The sequence below is a fragment of the Notechis scutatus genome, chromosome 4, assembly GCF_049901735.1.
Source record: "Notechis scutatus isolate UNSWTSFEM ecotype Mainland chromosome 4, rNotScu1.2, whole genome shotgun sequence".
Classification (NCBI taxonomy): domain Eukaryota; kingdom Metazoa; phylum Chordata; class Lepidosauria; order Squamata; family Elapidae; genus Notechis; species Notechis scutatus.
Window position 1 is genome coordinate 27,297,128 of NC_142012.1, and position 16,885 is coordinate 27,314,012.

The window sequence follows — 16,885 nt, forward strand, 5'->3', positions numbered from 1 at the left end:
AAGGCTTTGGGATAAATTGGATGGAGGATAGAATAGTTGCATGACAAACAGGTGAGACATCACTAAGTATGTTACACAATTGGCAATAGTTTATCATTTTGGAAAGGGCGGGTAATGAAACCTGCAACTAACATCATTTTGGGTTTGTTTAAAATATATAGGAATTGATGAACCATTACATATCAAGAGAAGAAAAGTAATAAAACCAGGCTTTATTCATAGCCCATGGAAAAGTGCTTACATCAGACAGCACAGAATTGATACTAACTGGCGGCGAGGTGAACTTAAATCTCCTAAGGTAACCACCCATCTTTGAATAGACTATTATGAACACAGTAAAATCACATCTTAGTATTGGTCTGTTCTGATTATTTTTAATATTTAAGAATCTAATTTTGTTCAAATAATTTGCAAAAGTTCAGCTTCAATATTTTGTATTATCTTTTTCTCCCATATAAGTACTGCAGCTCAAAACAATTTTCATCACTTCTTGTTATGCTGGTAGTTATTTTTGTCCATTTTAATGCATACATGCAATTTAGCATATCCTATACAGTATAAATGCTTCCATTTATATGTTAATTTTCACAGTCAACAAAAATTGAATTTAAAAGTGAGCTGTGTTCAGTTTTCAATGCTGTTTATTGAGAAATTCAAGTTAAAAATTATAGTAGGTAAAACTACTCAGAACCCATCCATTTTCTGAATAATGGAAGCTACTTATATCTTACTGGTCTCTGTATGGCTTTTCTTCCTTTCAGAGGCTCCCTAGCAGGTATAATATCCTACTAAGAGATACTAGCTTTCTTTATGGATTTCTGCAATTGTCAGGGTTCCCCAAATGACGGAGGCAAATATTTCTAAAAATAAGGCAAATTATAGCATGCAAGATATAACAATTAAATCATCGGTTCCAATGATGTTATCCTTTTGTGAATTCTGCAAATAATTAAAGGTGTTCCTTTAACATGCCAAGTTATACCTGTAATTCAATGTATATTAACAAAATTGGTTGTGACTATAAATACATACCACTTAATCAACAGTATTATGGTTAATCATAGCTTATGGAACTTGAATTTTGGTCATGATATCTCATAGATTAAGCACTAAATAATTCAAATTAGGAGAATATTTAACAAAGTTAAATTGAAAAGCAAACTCTCTAGTTGTTTTCAAACCACAACAGATTGCTGCAAGAATCTCCTAGGAAGATGTATATGTTCTACCTTAATATGTCATAAAGATGAAATGAACTTCTTCAAGTAAATTTAATACTGCCAGATTGTACTAATCGAATAATCATACTGCCAGATCTGCTGCTGTGTAAATGATTACTACAGATGTTGGTTTTTTGGCCTTTTCAGTTAAATTTATTTGTTTCTAAGACCAAGATTAGTCCCTTACTGCAGTGCATAATGAAAACTGTTGCTGTATCCTAGTGAAGAGCAATTTAGTTAGGCATTATTTTACTACAATATTTATTTCAAAAGCCATAATGTAATAGATTTGTCTTCAAAATGTTTAATTAAGATACAGACATTTTTGAGGAATGTTACTGAGGCTTATCAGAAAAGAAAAAATAGCATTATTTTAATATATGTTAAATCACAGCATGTCTGCAGGCATATAATTCAGTCTTGTACAAATTAATCAACTTTAGATCTATTATGTCTATGGAGATTCTTAGTCATCCAGGTCATAATTGTCCCAAAGGTACTTTTTCAAGAGACAATTAGACTTCCTTGTTTTTCTTTGAAGAAGTTCTGGTTCTCATTCAAGAAGCTTCTTAAGCTGAAGGAGCTTTTTGGATGAGAAGCAAAACATCTTAAAAAAACAACAACGAAGGATGTCCAGTTGCCTCTTAAAAAAACACCTTTGGGATATTTATTAGTTCTCTAAGGGAAGAACTAGTAAGGGACTTGCCTATGCAAACGTGATCATATGGAAGTTTACATTGAGCTTTTAAATGTCCTTTTAATTTTTTATGGACAAAAGCATGATATAAATTATTTCACCAATGAACAGAGAAGAAGTCTGCTTTTTGAGCCAAACATTTTTATCTAATTTCACAATGGGATTGCCTCCCCACCTTCTATATTGCAGTATGGCAGCTTGCTATGAGTTGATTGCTACTTGTTCACAAAGGTAAACTGGATTAAACAGCTGAAAGCTAAATGAAACACATGTTCCATCATATTAGGAGAAATATATCCTAATTAAAAACAATAAGAACTACAATTTTTATGTAATAGTATAATCAATTATGTTTTTGTCTGAGATGGGTGGTTTTTTTTTATATTTTTAGGTGCTCAAAGGTCATGATGATCATGTAATTACATGTCTTCAGTTCTGTGGTAACCGAATAGTCAGTGGTTCTGATGATAATACATTAAAGGTTTGGTCAGCAGTTACAGGAAAGGTAAATCAAATACATTTATTACATTTAATAAAGTTCATCCCAAATATATTCCTTGCTTTGTAAAATATGTTTTCTGTAGCTCAGTCTAATATTCATAATCCATTGTTCTATTTCATCTCCTATACTTTCCTATTCACTTCACTCCCCATTTTAAACCAGAATTCCCTATTCATATATGAAATGTGGTATTCTGCTTTATAACAGAGCAGGCCATCTCGCAAGATGGAGAACAAAGCCTGGGGCTGATATATGGTTCATAACCCATTATTTATTATGCATGTTTGAGCTCAAAAACTTAACTCCTTCTTGAGCAATGTTACTTCATCACTGTAACGTTGAAGTTGAGATCAACATCATATATTGCACTACATATGCGCTATTCTTTTATACGAATTCGGTATTGTCACTGGCAGCATATTAGCAGTTCTTGTATTGCCACATAGCTATCCCCCCACCCTAAATGATTTTAACATAATTGTAGTGCATAAACAGAAAAATGCAATGTTACAGATAGAATGTGGCATTTAATGTAAATAACACTTAAATATGTGTTTATTTACAATAATTTGTGCATCTCCTACTCAGAAGATGATGTAGAAGATGATTTAGTGCTGTTCACTAGAATTCAGACTACTTTAGGGTGGTATTTAAGACAAACTAAATACAGCATTACTAGAATTTAACCCATTTCATTTACAGGTGAAACTCGAAAAATTAAAATATCGTGCAAAAGTTCATTTATTTCAGTAATGCAACTTAAAAGATGAAACTAATATATGAGATAGACTCATTACATGCAAAGCAAGATAGTTCAAGCCGTGATTTGTCATAATTGAGATGATTATGTCTTACAGCTCATGAAAACCCCAAATCCATAATTTCAGAAAATTAGAATATTGTGAAAAGGTTCAATATTCTCGGCTCAAAGTGTCCCACTCTAATCAGCTACCGTGTTTCTCTTATAATAAGGCCGGGTCTTATTTTTTTGAGCCCGAAAAAATGGCTAGGCCATTTTTCAGGGTGACTTAATTCCCCCTTTGCATCTTGGGGCGGGCGGCGACGGCTTGGATGTTGACCTCGGCATTGGTGGGGCACTTCGTATCAGGGTCAAGCGCAGGCAGCACCATATCCGGGTGTGCAACAAAAGTACTTCCTAATGGCAAGCCCCCCACCATTCCCCCCATTTCGCATGTTTTAATATAGGCCTTAATTTGGGGAGGGGCTTAATTTCATTTCATGCCTATAAAACATGCTGGGACTTCCTATTGGGGGAGGCCGTATTGTTGGAGAAACAGGGTAATTAAGCCATAACATCTGAAAAGGGTTCCTGAGCCTTTAAATGGTCTCTCAGTCTGGTTCAGTAGGAATCACAATCATCGGAAAGACTGCTGACCTGATAGTTGTGCAGAAAACCATCATTGACACCCTCCATAAGGAGGGAAAGCCTCAAAAGGTAATTGCACAAGGAGTTGGATGTTCCCAAAGTGCTGTATCAAAGCACATTAATAGATAGTTATGTGGAAGGGGAAAGTGTGGAAGAAAAAGGTGTACAAGCACCAGGGATGACCACAGCCTGGAGAGGATTGTCAGGAAAAGGCCATTCAAAAGTGTTGGGGACTTTTACAAGGAGTGGACTGAGGCTGGAGTCAGTGCATCAAGAGCCACCACACACAGACGGATCCTGGACATGGGCTTCAAATGTCATATTCCTCTTGTCAAGCCACTCCTGAAAAACAAACATCAGAAGCGTCTTACCTGGGCTAAAGAAAAACAGAACTGGTCTGTTTCTCAGTGGTCCAAAGTCCTCTTTTCTGTTGAGAGCAACTTTTGCATCTCATTTGGAAACCAAGGACCCAGAGTCTGAATGGAGAGGCACACACTGCAAGATGCTTGAAGTCCAGTGTGAAGTTTCCACAGTCTGTGTTGATTTGGGGAGCCATGTCATCTGCTGGTGTTGGTCCACTGTGCTTCATTAAGTTCAGGGTCAACGCAGCCATCTTACCAGGAGATTTTGGAGCACTGCATGCTTTCTTCCTCAGACGAGCTTTATGGGGATGCTGACTTCATTTTCCAGCAGGACTTGGCACCTGCCCACACTGCCAAAAGCACCAAAACCTGGTTCAATGACCGTGGGATTACTGTGTTTGATTGGCCAGCAAACTCGCCTGACCTGAACCCCATAGAGAATCTATGGGGCATTTCCAAGAGAAAGATGAGAGACATGAGACCGAACAATGCAGAAGAGCTGAAGGCCGCTATTGAAGCATCCTGGTTTTCCATAACACCTCAGCAGTGCCACAGGCTGATAGCTTCCATGCCACGCCGCATTGAGGCAGGAATTGCTGCAAAAGGGGCCCAAACCAAGTACTGAGTACATATGCATGCTTATACTTTTCAGAGGTCCGATATTGTTCTATGTACAATCCTTGTTTTATTGATTGCATGTAGTAATCTAATTTTCTGAGATTGTGGATTTGGGGTTTTCATGAGCTGTAAGCCATCATCATCACAATTATGACAAATCACGGCTTGAACTATCTTGCTTTGCATGTAATGAGTCTATCTCATATATTAGTTTCACTTTTTAAGTTGCATTACTGAAATAAATGAACTTTTGCACGATATTCTAATTTTTCGAGTTTCACCTGTATTACATTCTGGGTAATACCTATTTGAAAACCATTATATTTAAAATACTGTGCTCTTTCAAATTCCAATTAAATTGCCTTTCATATTTCCAGCAGTTATACACAACTAAAATTAGTAGCAGAAAGTGCCCAAAGAAACAATAGGGCTATTCAGAATATTTTCCAGCCTAAGGCAAAGGGCAAGTACCATAAGTACCAGCCACAGTAGCATGGTTTAATGCTTTACCCTCTACGTTCCTGGAAGAAAAATGCTTCGAAGAAATAATAAAGAAATGGTTTAGGAAAGTACTCCTAAATCTGAGTTTATTTGTTGTTATTAATTGGGAAGAATGATCAGTTGGGAACAATGAATACTTCTGCAAACCTTTCTGTAGAGATGTTTGAGTCAGTCATATTGAATGTAGGCCTAGTCTCTGATTTTCATACATTTCTTCTCTAGCATAGCAGAATGGGCTGCACATTAATTATGAAGAATTCTTGTTTCCCTCCCCTCAAGTTAGAAAAAAATGTAATGTCTAGACCTGTTGCTGTTGAGTGGCAAGACCCTTAAGTCAAAGCCAATTCTGATTTGAAGTTAGGTTTGGAAATCAAAATATAGATGTTTTAAGCATTAAAACCTCAAGTGTTTTATAACTATAAAGTTGGAGAAATGGGAGATCTTCTGAATTTGCATCCCAAGAATATTGAGGTTTTTATATGTATACAAATACACATTAGTCTATTAATCAGCAAATGTACTAGAATTCTGGAAAAAATGAAAATAATATGACTCAATGATTATGTATCCATATCTGCATGGTGATTTTTACTAATGTCCTGGTATAGAACAGCATTTGTTTGTATTTATATCCTTGTCTACTGTCATTTAAAAGTCTGTTCAAGAGCATTTTAAGCTTGGATGTTTTCAGCTTAAGCACTGCATCCTTAAAATGAATTTCTTCTAAGAAGGTGTACATCTGGTAATATGTGTTTCTCTCTGTTGTTTCAGCTTGAAAGGTCAGAGAGAGATCTGGATGCAGTAGTGTTCTCAAACCTCATATATTAATTTATTATTGGTAGTATAATATAGGTCTATACTCTATACTATAAGTATAGAAACTACTGTAATTCTAGTCTCATTCTCCTAGAATTATGAACCCCTCCAACAGGTGAACAACTCATGGGTCTCATGAGCCCCTCATCCAGGGATATAAGTTAGTCCTGGACAGCAAAATCCAATACAGTTTGAAGGTGCAGTAACATGAAAAAGCAAGCTGTTCCTTTCTTGCACATGTTGCAATAACATTCAGACTTATGCTGTTCCTGTATCAGATTTCAATCAAGTATATATTTGAATGTATCCCGGCTAACCTGCTGGTACAGTTCCACTAATCCATTTGTATATAATGGGATAATTGAAGAAGGCCAATGAGAAAATTCTTGTGTTGATATTATCACATGACTATTTCAGGTCTGAGCCTGAAGAATGCGGAATATTACTATGTGCAATTATAATTTGTATTAGTTCATCTGCCTTTTGTTATCTTTGTCTAAATGATAACCAGATTAATTGTCTATTTTCAGTGTTTAAGAACACTTGTTGGACATACAGGTGGAGTCTGGTCTTCACAGATGAGGGACAATATAATCATCAGTGGATCTACAGACAGGACCCTCAAAGTGTGGAATGCAGAGACTGGAGAATGTATACATACATTATATGGGCATACCTCAACTGTGCGTTGCATGCATCTCCATGAAAAAAGGTAAGCATTTATCTTGCATCCTTTGTTTTAAATGTAACAAGCATACTTTTGACATTTAAGTATTATATTTTATGCACATCGTTTGTTGAAGTTTTATATTTAGTAGAAAAATATTAGACAACTTGTAAATGTCAATAAACTGATATGGATTATGTATTCTTTCGTTTATGTTCAAATTCAGAAAAATCAAAAAGTTTCCTGAGGGAAAAAAGAGGATGCAAAAAAATATACAAAAAGATGTGATAAGAATACTGCTCAAATTATTATTAATTTATAATTAATTATTCAATATGAAGGCTCTTCCTGCTGTTTTTTTTCTTTTACTGTAATATTTATTTGTACTAAATACTTCGCACTTCTTCTTGCAAAGAAGGTAAACAGTTATAGTTTCTAAGTCAAGATATAAGGCAAATCAATATACAGAAGCAGCTACTTTCAATTCATTATTAAAATACAGAAGCAGCTACTTTCAATTCATTGTTAAAAGGTGTGACGCATGCAGGTGGTTTAAACCTGGGATCATGATCAATATGAATATTTTATAATACAGTGTTCCAAGTAAAATAATGTGATATTAAATAGAAGAAAAATACAGGTAGTCCTCAACTTACAACCATTCGTTTAGTGACCGTTCAAAGTTTCAGCAATACTGAAAAAGTGACTTGTGACCATTTTTCACACTTACGACAGCATCCCCGTGGTCATGTGATCAAAATTCGGATGCATGACAACTGGTTCTTATTTATGACTATTGCAATGTCCCAGAGGCCTTTCGATCACCTTTTGTGAGCTTCTGACAAGCAAAGTCAGTAGAGAAGCCAGATTCACTTAACAACCATGTTACTAATTTAATAACTGCAGTGATTCACTTAACAACTTTAGCAAGAACAGTCATAAAATAGGGAAAAACTCACTTAACCATTGTCTTGCTTAGCAACAGAAATTTTGGGCTCAATTGTGGCCATAAGTCGAGGACTATCTGTATAAAGATGTTTTAAGAGCCTTAATCTCAATCTTTATATTTTAATGTGTTGCTAAATTCCATATCTCCAATTTATTTCTGAAATTCCAGAACTTACTGCAAATATATTTTCTTTTTTAGCCTAAAAATCTGGTTGTAATATTTCAGTTAAATATTTTTTATCATCCTATCTATAAGTTGGGTCAATTTAAATGTCTGCTTAAACATACAACTCTGGATTTAGTCTGGACTAAATACTGCTAAAACAGCCACGTTATTTTTATTTTTCCACTTCCTAGAGTTGTCAGTGGGTCTCGAGATGCCACCCTGAGAGTTTGGGACATAGAAACAGGCCAGTGTTTACATGTTCTGATGGGTCATGTAGCTGCAGTCCGATGTGTACAATATGATGGCAGGAGGGTTGTTAGTGGAGCTTATGATTTCATGGTCAAAGTTTGGGATCCAGAAACTGAAACCTGTCTACACACCTTGCAAGGGCATACTAATAGAGTCTATTCATTACAGGTAAGTGTTTTGTACTGTGCCGTCAGTATTCAACCAGAGTAATTAATTGGTGCCTAATATTTGCTGAGCAGCCAGTACAATTATTGGCAATTAACGAGGTCAAATGATTCGGTCTATGCATTCCATGTTGTCCTTTTTCTTCTTTTCCCTATTCATCTAATCTTATAAGTTACATTATCACATTAAAAAGCCATTTGTCTTATAAGAATTCAGTCCAGATCATCTGGAATATGCTAGCTGTTCTGATTATACATTCATATATTTGAGATGAGTTTCTTATCTTTTAAAACTGAATAATTTGTGCAATTAATAATAACCATTGAGAATGAATAGGGATGTTTATTATGTATTATGGTGTTCTCTTGTGTTACAGAAAGATCTGTAAATATCTTTTTCTAATAAGGTACTAATGAATTGGGTAAAAGATTTTAGATGGACTCTTAAGTTTTAAATATACTTAAATTGAAAAAAAATAATTCTCAGTGGATGGATCTGTTAATGACAATAAATGTCTATTTACATTTAAAGCATTTCTTAAACTTATTTTTGTTATTACAAGAAATAAATTAATAAGAACCATGAAATAGTGGCACTTGTGTTTAAAGAAAGTGCTTTGCAAACAGTTATATTAAAGTTATATCAGTTTTATTTTAATTAACTTTTTCATGCACCTACTTGAACATATAACTACTTCTAAAATAGAAAGTGTAAATATAGTTGCATTGATTACTTCGCTTCATTTAATCAAATTGAAATGTTTTAAACATTAAGACGAATGTTTAAACTAGTTTAATAGAGATTATTGCATATTTCATTTATTACATCCACGTCTACTATACTTGCTACAAAAAAAGAAAAACATTAAATTATTTTAACAAGGATTTTTTTTTATTGCATTGTGGAGATTAGAGAATCTGATTTATAGCTCTTGAAGTCACATTCTTTTTTTTGACAATTAAACTTTTATCATGGCATTCTGTCCATAACCACTGACTGAGGTTCATTGAAAGCCAGTTTAATAACAGAACATCATCAGCATTTCTACATATATTATAGAGTTTTCTAATATCACGAAGACTTACAAAATTATTATCACGTAAGCTTCTTTGGACCACAGATCACTTTACCAGAATAACTTCTTAGATAGGAATGTGTCTACATGTATGTATGTATGTATGTGTATGTATGTATTTTTTTTATTTATTTATTTATTTATTTATTTATTTATTTATTTATTTATTTATTTATAAATAAGAAAACTGAATCCCTTAATAGAGCATAGATATTTGGGAATAAAATCTTGTTTGCTTGCTTAAGGCTACCCACATCAACATCAGGGATGGGTTGTTCTAGGGAGAAGATGACTTACTATGCTCCTTTTTTGGTACTGATATTTCAGTGCTAGATTTGAATCTGGTTATTCTTTTGCACAGACATGGATCAATTTATACAGTGTAAAGTATAATAAGAGGTTCCTTACAAAGAATGGCATGTGTATCATTAGTAAGTGAAGAGGTGTGCAGCTGCTGGTACAAGTAACTGTTAGATTCTGTCACAATTACTAGATTCTTTCCGATAGAGATCAGATATAAAGTCCACTACATGATGACATTGTATCTTGCAGGGTTTGAAACAACATTTTATCTTAGTTAGTATGTCTGAAAGAATTTGATAATAATATAATATAAATAAAATAAATTTATAAATAAATAAATAAATGAAAAATAAAAGTTTTTCATTTATAATATAAATTAGAATCACACGTTCATTGCTAGGTATAGCTTTTGATAACTATAAGCATCTTAAAAGAAATGAGTTTTTTTTCCCTTTGATGTTTTAAAAGTGGTAAAGTGGTCATTTTAATTCATGCTATAAAGGATATTTGCTAAGACAGTATGTGTTCTCATTTATCACATGTCTGGTAAATTGCTTGGTCTATTTGTTTTAAGTTAAGAAAAAAGGCCAGTATAGAATAATAGAGTATGTGAAAAATGTTAGTACTAGGACAATTCCAAAAAGTAGCAAGCTACCTGGCATTCTGTCATACATATTCACACAGACATGCATATTAATTTATTCATACATGTCAGAGTTAGGCACTCATGGTCTAAATGCAATGCAGAGTTTCCATTTTCCAACTTCCATTTATTATACTATTGAAATGATTAGTTTTTTATGTGCGTCTCATCTTTCCTTTTGCAGTGGAGACTAAAAATAAGGGATTATATTTCTTCTCATTCACTAATAGAATACTTTTTCAAAAGTTATCTAGAGTTGATAACCTGCAGAGAGGAAAGGAATAAACTGTCTTGTGCAATAGTGAAACATTTGAACTTTATAAAAACAAGCTTTATAAATATGTAAAATACTTTGGTTATAGAATAATAAATGTGTAAATCCAGCTTTTGGGAAGGACAAAAATATGTTTAATTTGGTTTTGCAGTATATATTTAAATCTATTTATTTGCAGATGTACTTCTTAATGGTAAAGGAACAATCTTCACATTATTAAGCAATCTTCGCATTATTAGACATTCTTGAAAGGCTAAAATTTCTTCATATCTATATGTCATAATAAAATTTAACATTTTATATTTTGATTGATTGAGTGGCTTTGATCCAGACTGTCAGGTTTAAACTAAATCCATGCAAATTACTGGGATAGGCTAGGCCTGACTAAGTTTTTTTGTTGATTTTAGTCAAACTACTAAAAAGCCTAACAAAATATGTATCTAAGGATGTTTTCTCTGACAGAAAGAGGGAACTATGTGAGTAAAAGTAAAAGGGTATGGAATTGACACTTTGACATAAATATGATTTATTGTCCATTAAAATATAGAATATTTATTATAGCTATAAAATATGTATCCAGAATGGCTTCAAAAATATTTATGTTCAAATTCTAACTGTATAATGGAGAATTTTAAATTGTGTTGACCTTTATTTCAGCTAATCATTGTCAGTTTTAATTAACTATAGTTGAGAATGTAACTTGTGTTTTATAATTAGTAACCCGTATCTACTAGCTTTTTTTAAAAAAGGACAAGTGCTTCCAGTTTGAATGGTTTTTAAAAACAATATATAACATAGGAATGAAAGAAAATATACATTAATATGGCCCGTATTGTAGTATGCCTTTTATAGAATTACGGGTGAACAAAAATTGTTTTCAGTCTGTTAGTAGATATTAGAAAATAAATCTTTCATCTTGTTTAAATCATATTAAACTTAAATATATGGAAATAACTTTCAGTATGATGACATTTTTCCTGCTTGCACCTCCTCCTATAAATAATGGAGGCACATATGCTCCGAACCATTTTTAAAATCAAGTGTTACTCCATGTCACAAAATTGACTTCTTGTTCCAAAGCAGTAGAAAGTAGCTTCCTGAAGCAAAGTGTTTATACCTAACAAAAAATGGATAATTTTGGTAAATTTGTGATAGCATACATTCTCTTAATATGTATTAAACTTGGTAATATCAGACTATTCTCAGATTTGTATCAATTTATGTTCTGAACAGATAAAACACTGAATATAATTAGGCAACTAGGAATAATCACAATTTGGGGAAAATATAAATATGTTGATATATGTAAACTTCTTTTGTCATAGTTTGATGGTATCCATGTGGTGAGTGGATCTCTTGACACTTCAATCCGAGTTTGGGATGTGGAAACAGGAAATTGCATTCACACATTAACAGGTCACCAGTCATTAACAAGTGGAATGGAACTCAAAGACAACATTCTTGTGTCTGGGAATGCAGATTCCACAGTCAAAATCTGGGATATCAAAACAGGACAGTGTTTACAGACGTTACAAGGTAAGATTTCACAGCCTTGTGTAACTAAGTCAGAAAGTGTTTCAATACTAATCTATTATATATGTACTTATGACTATATATTATTGCATATTTGTGATCTACTGTATATATAATTTAAAAAGATTGGTTCAAAGGTAGTGTTTATGTGAATCCATGTTCTCTTTTCTTGCACTCTTTCTGTTAACAATATTTGACCATGCTCCAGATACATTATAAATGGTTTAGAAATAAGTGTTCAGTTTGCTTAAAGTGGTATTTTAATGCTTCACTGTTAAATCGTCAACATGGATTTTGACGTTTGAGATATTTTTCTTTAAATAGTCAAAACAATCCAAGGGTTTTGTTGGATGCTTTCAAAGCTTTTATAAGGGTATATGCTGCATGAAAGGAAAAATCTTATTGTGTAATTTGGAAAGCAAGGCTAAAGAAACTGTAAATATTTATGTAAGAATTCCTAACACAGAACTATATAGTAGTTTTGAAGAGCCATGGTGGCACAATGGTTAGAATGCAGTACTGCAGGCTACTATTGCTGGCTGCCGGCTGCCTACAATTTGGCAGTTCAAATCTCACCAGGCTAAAGTTTGACTCAGCCTTTCATCCTTCCGAGGTCAGTAAAATGAGGACTCAGATTATGTTAAGTTAGAATATGCTCACTCTATTAAACCACTTAGAGAGGGCTGTAAATCCCTGTGAAGTGGTATATAAGTCTAAGTGCTTCTGCTGTTGCTATTTAGGTCTGCCAACTTGATGCTTGGCTTTTTGTATGCCTCTGAAATTGAACATTCATTAAGAGTTTTAAGCAGCTTTGGGGAATAAGAAAATGAAAAATTGTTGGCTTCTCAACTAAATCAACTGGATCATACTATATCTGTATGCAAGCATTCTGTGAGAAAAATAATCTGAGATAACATATTTCAGTTTTTTGAATTTTTATACTCTCCCTCATAAGTGAAATCTGCAATTAGTATAGGAACTAATTTTTTTAAATAATAGACTAAAATTTCCAAGGAAAGTACCTTTGGTGGCTTATCACACTTGTAATGCTGCAGCAACAATTTAAGACAGTTAATTGTATTCAGTCTGGTGTGGGTTTCTTATAGAATAAGACCAAAACAAAACCTGTACAGTATTTTTCCCAAATAATTTTATTAAAGCGTTGAATAAAACAATTATTCCAGTTACCAGCAAAAATATTCATTCAAAGCTCTTAACATTTCAATATTAATTAACATATATAAAATGGAACATTCCACAACGCACCTCTCAACTATATCAAAATCAATTTAAAAGTCATGAAATTGTCCCAACATCATAATATAAACAAAATTGAAAAAAACAAACTTAACTTGACAAAGAGGAACTATTACCCCTTTAAAAAAGATAATCTCCAATGCACAATATCCCAAATAACATCTTATCTTCAAAAACACATTCATATGTCCATTCTGTTGACAGATCCACATTTCACCAGTCTAAAATAATCTCAGTGTTTTAATACAGAGAAAAATCTAAAGATAAATATCATCAAGAAATAAATTTTGCATTTAAAGTATATATATATCCAAATTTCCTTATTTTAACCAAAGAAAATAGTTAAAGTAAAACCAGTGTAAGTACTATAAAATTAATACTATATAAATTACAATTTAAAAAATTATAATTATATGGAAAAAAGTTTTTACATCACATCCAGTAAGTCAGGGGTGTCAAGCAGGTGGCCTGTGGCTGGATGCATCACATGCAAGCCATACCCACCCCAGCTGCGCAAAGGCAAAAAAACGACGTGATACATTGTGATACGTCATGTGACGTGATCGAGTTTGACACCCATGCAATAAATAAACACCCCTTTGCCCAAGCTGCACTAGTTTTCTCCAAACCTGGCTCTGCTATTTGGCCTGGATCTCTCCTGGCTTTCCATGCTGGAGGTCATGAGTTGCCTAGGAGAAAGAACCTACCTCCATCAATTGTATTTTGGATTTAAACTAATTTAATCTCCCTCCCTCTGCTAAGAAACATACACAGGGACTGCCTCCCAGAGTCAAACATGACTGGACAAGGGAAACCTTTACCTTTATAGAAAAATATCATATTTGCTTTTGGGGGAGGGGAGGGCTAGTTTAGTAGACTCTGATGTTACTTTTCTTGCTAACTTAATTTTGAATTTTTATTTGCTCTAGGTCCCAACAAGCATCAGAGTGCTGTGACCTGTTTACAGTTCAACAAGAACTTTGTAATTACCAGCTCAGATGATGGGACTGTAAAATTATGGGACTTAAAAACGGGTGAATTTATCCGAAATCTAGTTACATTGGAAAGTGGAGGAAGTGGAGGTGTTGTATGGAGGATCAGAGCCTCCAACACAAAGCTAGTGTGTGCAGTTGGAAGCCGGAATGGGACTGAGGAAACCAAGCTGCTGGTATTGGACTTTGATGTGGATATAAAGTGAAGCTTGAAAAGATTATTTTGTCCAGAAATGCAAATGATGTTCTTGTCCTTTCTCCCTCCCTCTACAAAAAGGAAAAACAAAAAACAAAACCCTTGTCCTTGGTGGTGCAGGATGTTGGCTTGGGGCAACAGATCCTAAAAGACCTACAGGCTACAAAAGAGAAGAAACAAAATTGAAAACTGTAACTGACAAAAGAGGCATTTGCTTTTCTCTTTACATCAAAGACTTCACCTTGGAAAGGGCCAGCTTTGCAAAATGTGACTTTCTTTATCAAGCCAGGTGCAATTATTTCTTTTCTGTTTTCCTCTCAATGATCACTGAGCTTTGTTGAGATGTAGAAGTTGTTACAATTCTTGTTAATCCTGTTCTTTTACTCTACCTTATTCTAGAAAGGAGATTCATATCTCCATTATCAGTTATTGTCTTTCAAGCAAGACACCATCTGGGAAAGCAGAGTCCTTTATGTGTGGAAAAGCTAAACTTACTGTGAATTGTTTTGTACAGTTTTACAGCTTTTTTTGCCAACCATTGCCAATGTCAATCACAGTATTAGTCTTCGTTGATCTCTTTTACTCTTGCTTCCATCTATGTTCTTCAATGCATAAGTTACTCTGAGGTGGCAAATTGTCCTGGATTTGAAGATTTCTCAGATGGATTTAATATATGATGCTGGTGCTAGAAGTAGGTCTTCAATTATGGGATTGTTGTCCCAGCCCTGTACTGTATTCCCAGTGGCCAAACTTATTTATGCTGCTAAATGAAAGGAAAAAAAAATATTTTTATTTTTTTTCTGCTGTGACGTTTTAGTCCCAGACTGAATTCCAAATTTGCTCTAGTTTGGTTACAGAGAAGAGACTTTTTTGCCACTGAAACTTGAGCCAACTGTGCCTCTAAGAGGCTGTGAATGGAAAAGTTTCAGACAATTTAGAGTGAAGTTTGCTTGCAAGTAAAGAGAGTGTGTGCAACGCTTATTTTCTTTTTTCTTTTTCTTTTTTCTGGGCAAAAATTAAAATACATTCCTTAGAACAAAGCTCTTGCAGCCTGTTCTGTGGGGAAGTTTCTTTGTGAGGGCTGTGGTGAATGGAATAAACAGACACAAAACTGACAATATATTTAAAAAAATATTCAAAAGTGAAAACAAAATTGCTGGTCAGTTATAGTGTTTTACAAAATTTGAGAATAGCTGTTACAGTTGGGTGAGTAACTGACAAAGCAAAAATGCTTCAGTTTTTCTGTTAAAGTTGTCATAAAAAAGAATGCAATTGTCAAATTGATTTGCCTCATTCTCCAAGAGCCACAACTCAAGTTGAACTGTGAAAGTGGTTTAACACTGTATCCTAGCTGATCTTTTTTTTCCTCCTTTTTGGTTTATTTATAGTCTGTTTCTTTTAAAGAAATCAGATTTCAATTTGTTAATTTTAGATATGTAACAACCTGACAGGATGGAGGAAAAACCTTTAAAGGGATTGTGTCTATGATTTGATTCACTTAGAAATTTTATTTTCTTATAAATTAAGTGCAATAAAATGTGGTTTTTTTCATGTTAAAAAGGCTTCCTACTAATGATTTAATACTGCAATATTCCCAAGTTTGGATGGAATGGAACATTACAAAAGTATTTATCCACTTGTGTGATAGGATAAACATATAAAATTTGAATTGACTTTTCAGATTTCCAGCAAAATCCTAATTTCCCTGGTTGTTAGAATCAACTGAAAAACATTTTTGATTCCATGTTCTGAAGGAATTGGAACAACAGTTTGATTTTATAAATGTAAGCAGCCTAGGTTAAGTAAAAGTAAATAAGGTATCATATATGTTCCTGCATGATCTACAAATGGATCAAACAATGATTCTGCTTTCTGACATAATGATTACCTAAGGCAATTAGAACAAAAAAGGTTAATCAAAAGCACCAAAAATATGTCTGTAAACTGGAAGTGTAGGATATTGACAGGTCAAATATGGTTCAGTATTAGTCATTGTAAAATGATGTGTGTAGGTACAAAAGCTATTTTCGTGATAATTGGTAATCGAATTGGTAATGAATAAGAAAGAAATCTTGGAAGCACAATTGGTAGCTCAATACCAGAAAACAAAGTAGTACACAGCTTCTGTGCAAAGAACAAATATTTTGGAGGTAAGTAGAAATGGAAATAAAATAATTTTCATTACACATTTAACCAGATCTAGAATAGTTATTTTAAAACCTTGAAATATTGTAGAGAAAATTGCAAAAAGGCACAATAATCAATAGAATGGTATTGTTCCACTATGATGATACTTGGAACATGGGGGCTTTTT

General features: G+C 33.6%; 1 protein-coding gene across 4 annotated transcripts in view; it reads left to right on the forward strand.

Annotated features, from left to right (window-relative positions):
• The window catches only part of FBXW7 (F-box and WD repeat domain containing 7), a 122,433-nt gene extending 106,302 nt beyond the window's left edge, over positions 1 to 16,131 (forward strand). For all 4 annotated transcript variants that reach the window (XM_026668751.2, XM_087963026.1, XM_026668754.2 and 1 more), the window contains 6 exons: positions 162 to 298; positions 2,309 to 2,422; positions 6,634 to 6,815; positions 8,076 to 8,301; positions 11,919 to 12,129; positions 14,313 to 16,131. In XM_026668751.2, coding sequence (XP_026524536.1) covers positions 162 to 298; positions 2,309 to 2,422; positions 6,634 to 6,815; positions 8,076 to 8,301; positions 11,919 to 12,129; positions 14,313 to 14,581 — 1,139 coding nt within the window. In that variant the 3' untranslated portion in view covers positions 14,582 to 16,131. The remainder of the gene's footprint in view (positions 1 to 161; positions 299 to 2,308; positions 2,423 to 6,633; positions 6,816 to 8,075; positions 8,302 to 11,918; positions 12,130 to 14,312) is intronic.
• Positions 16,132 to 16,885: the final 754 nt, after the last annotated feature.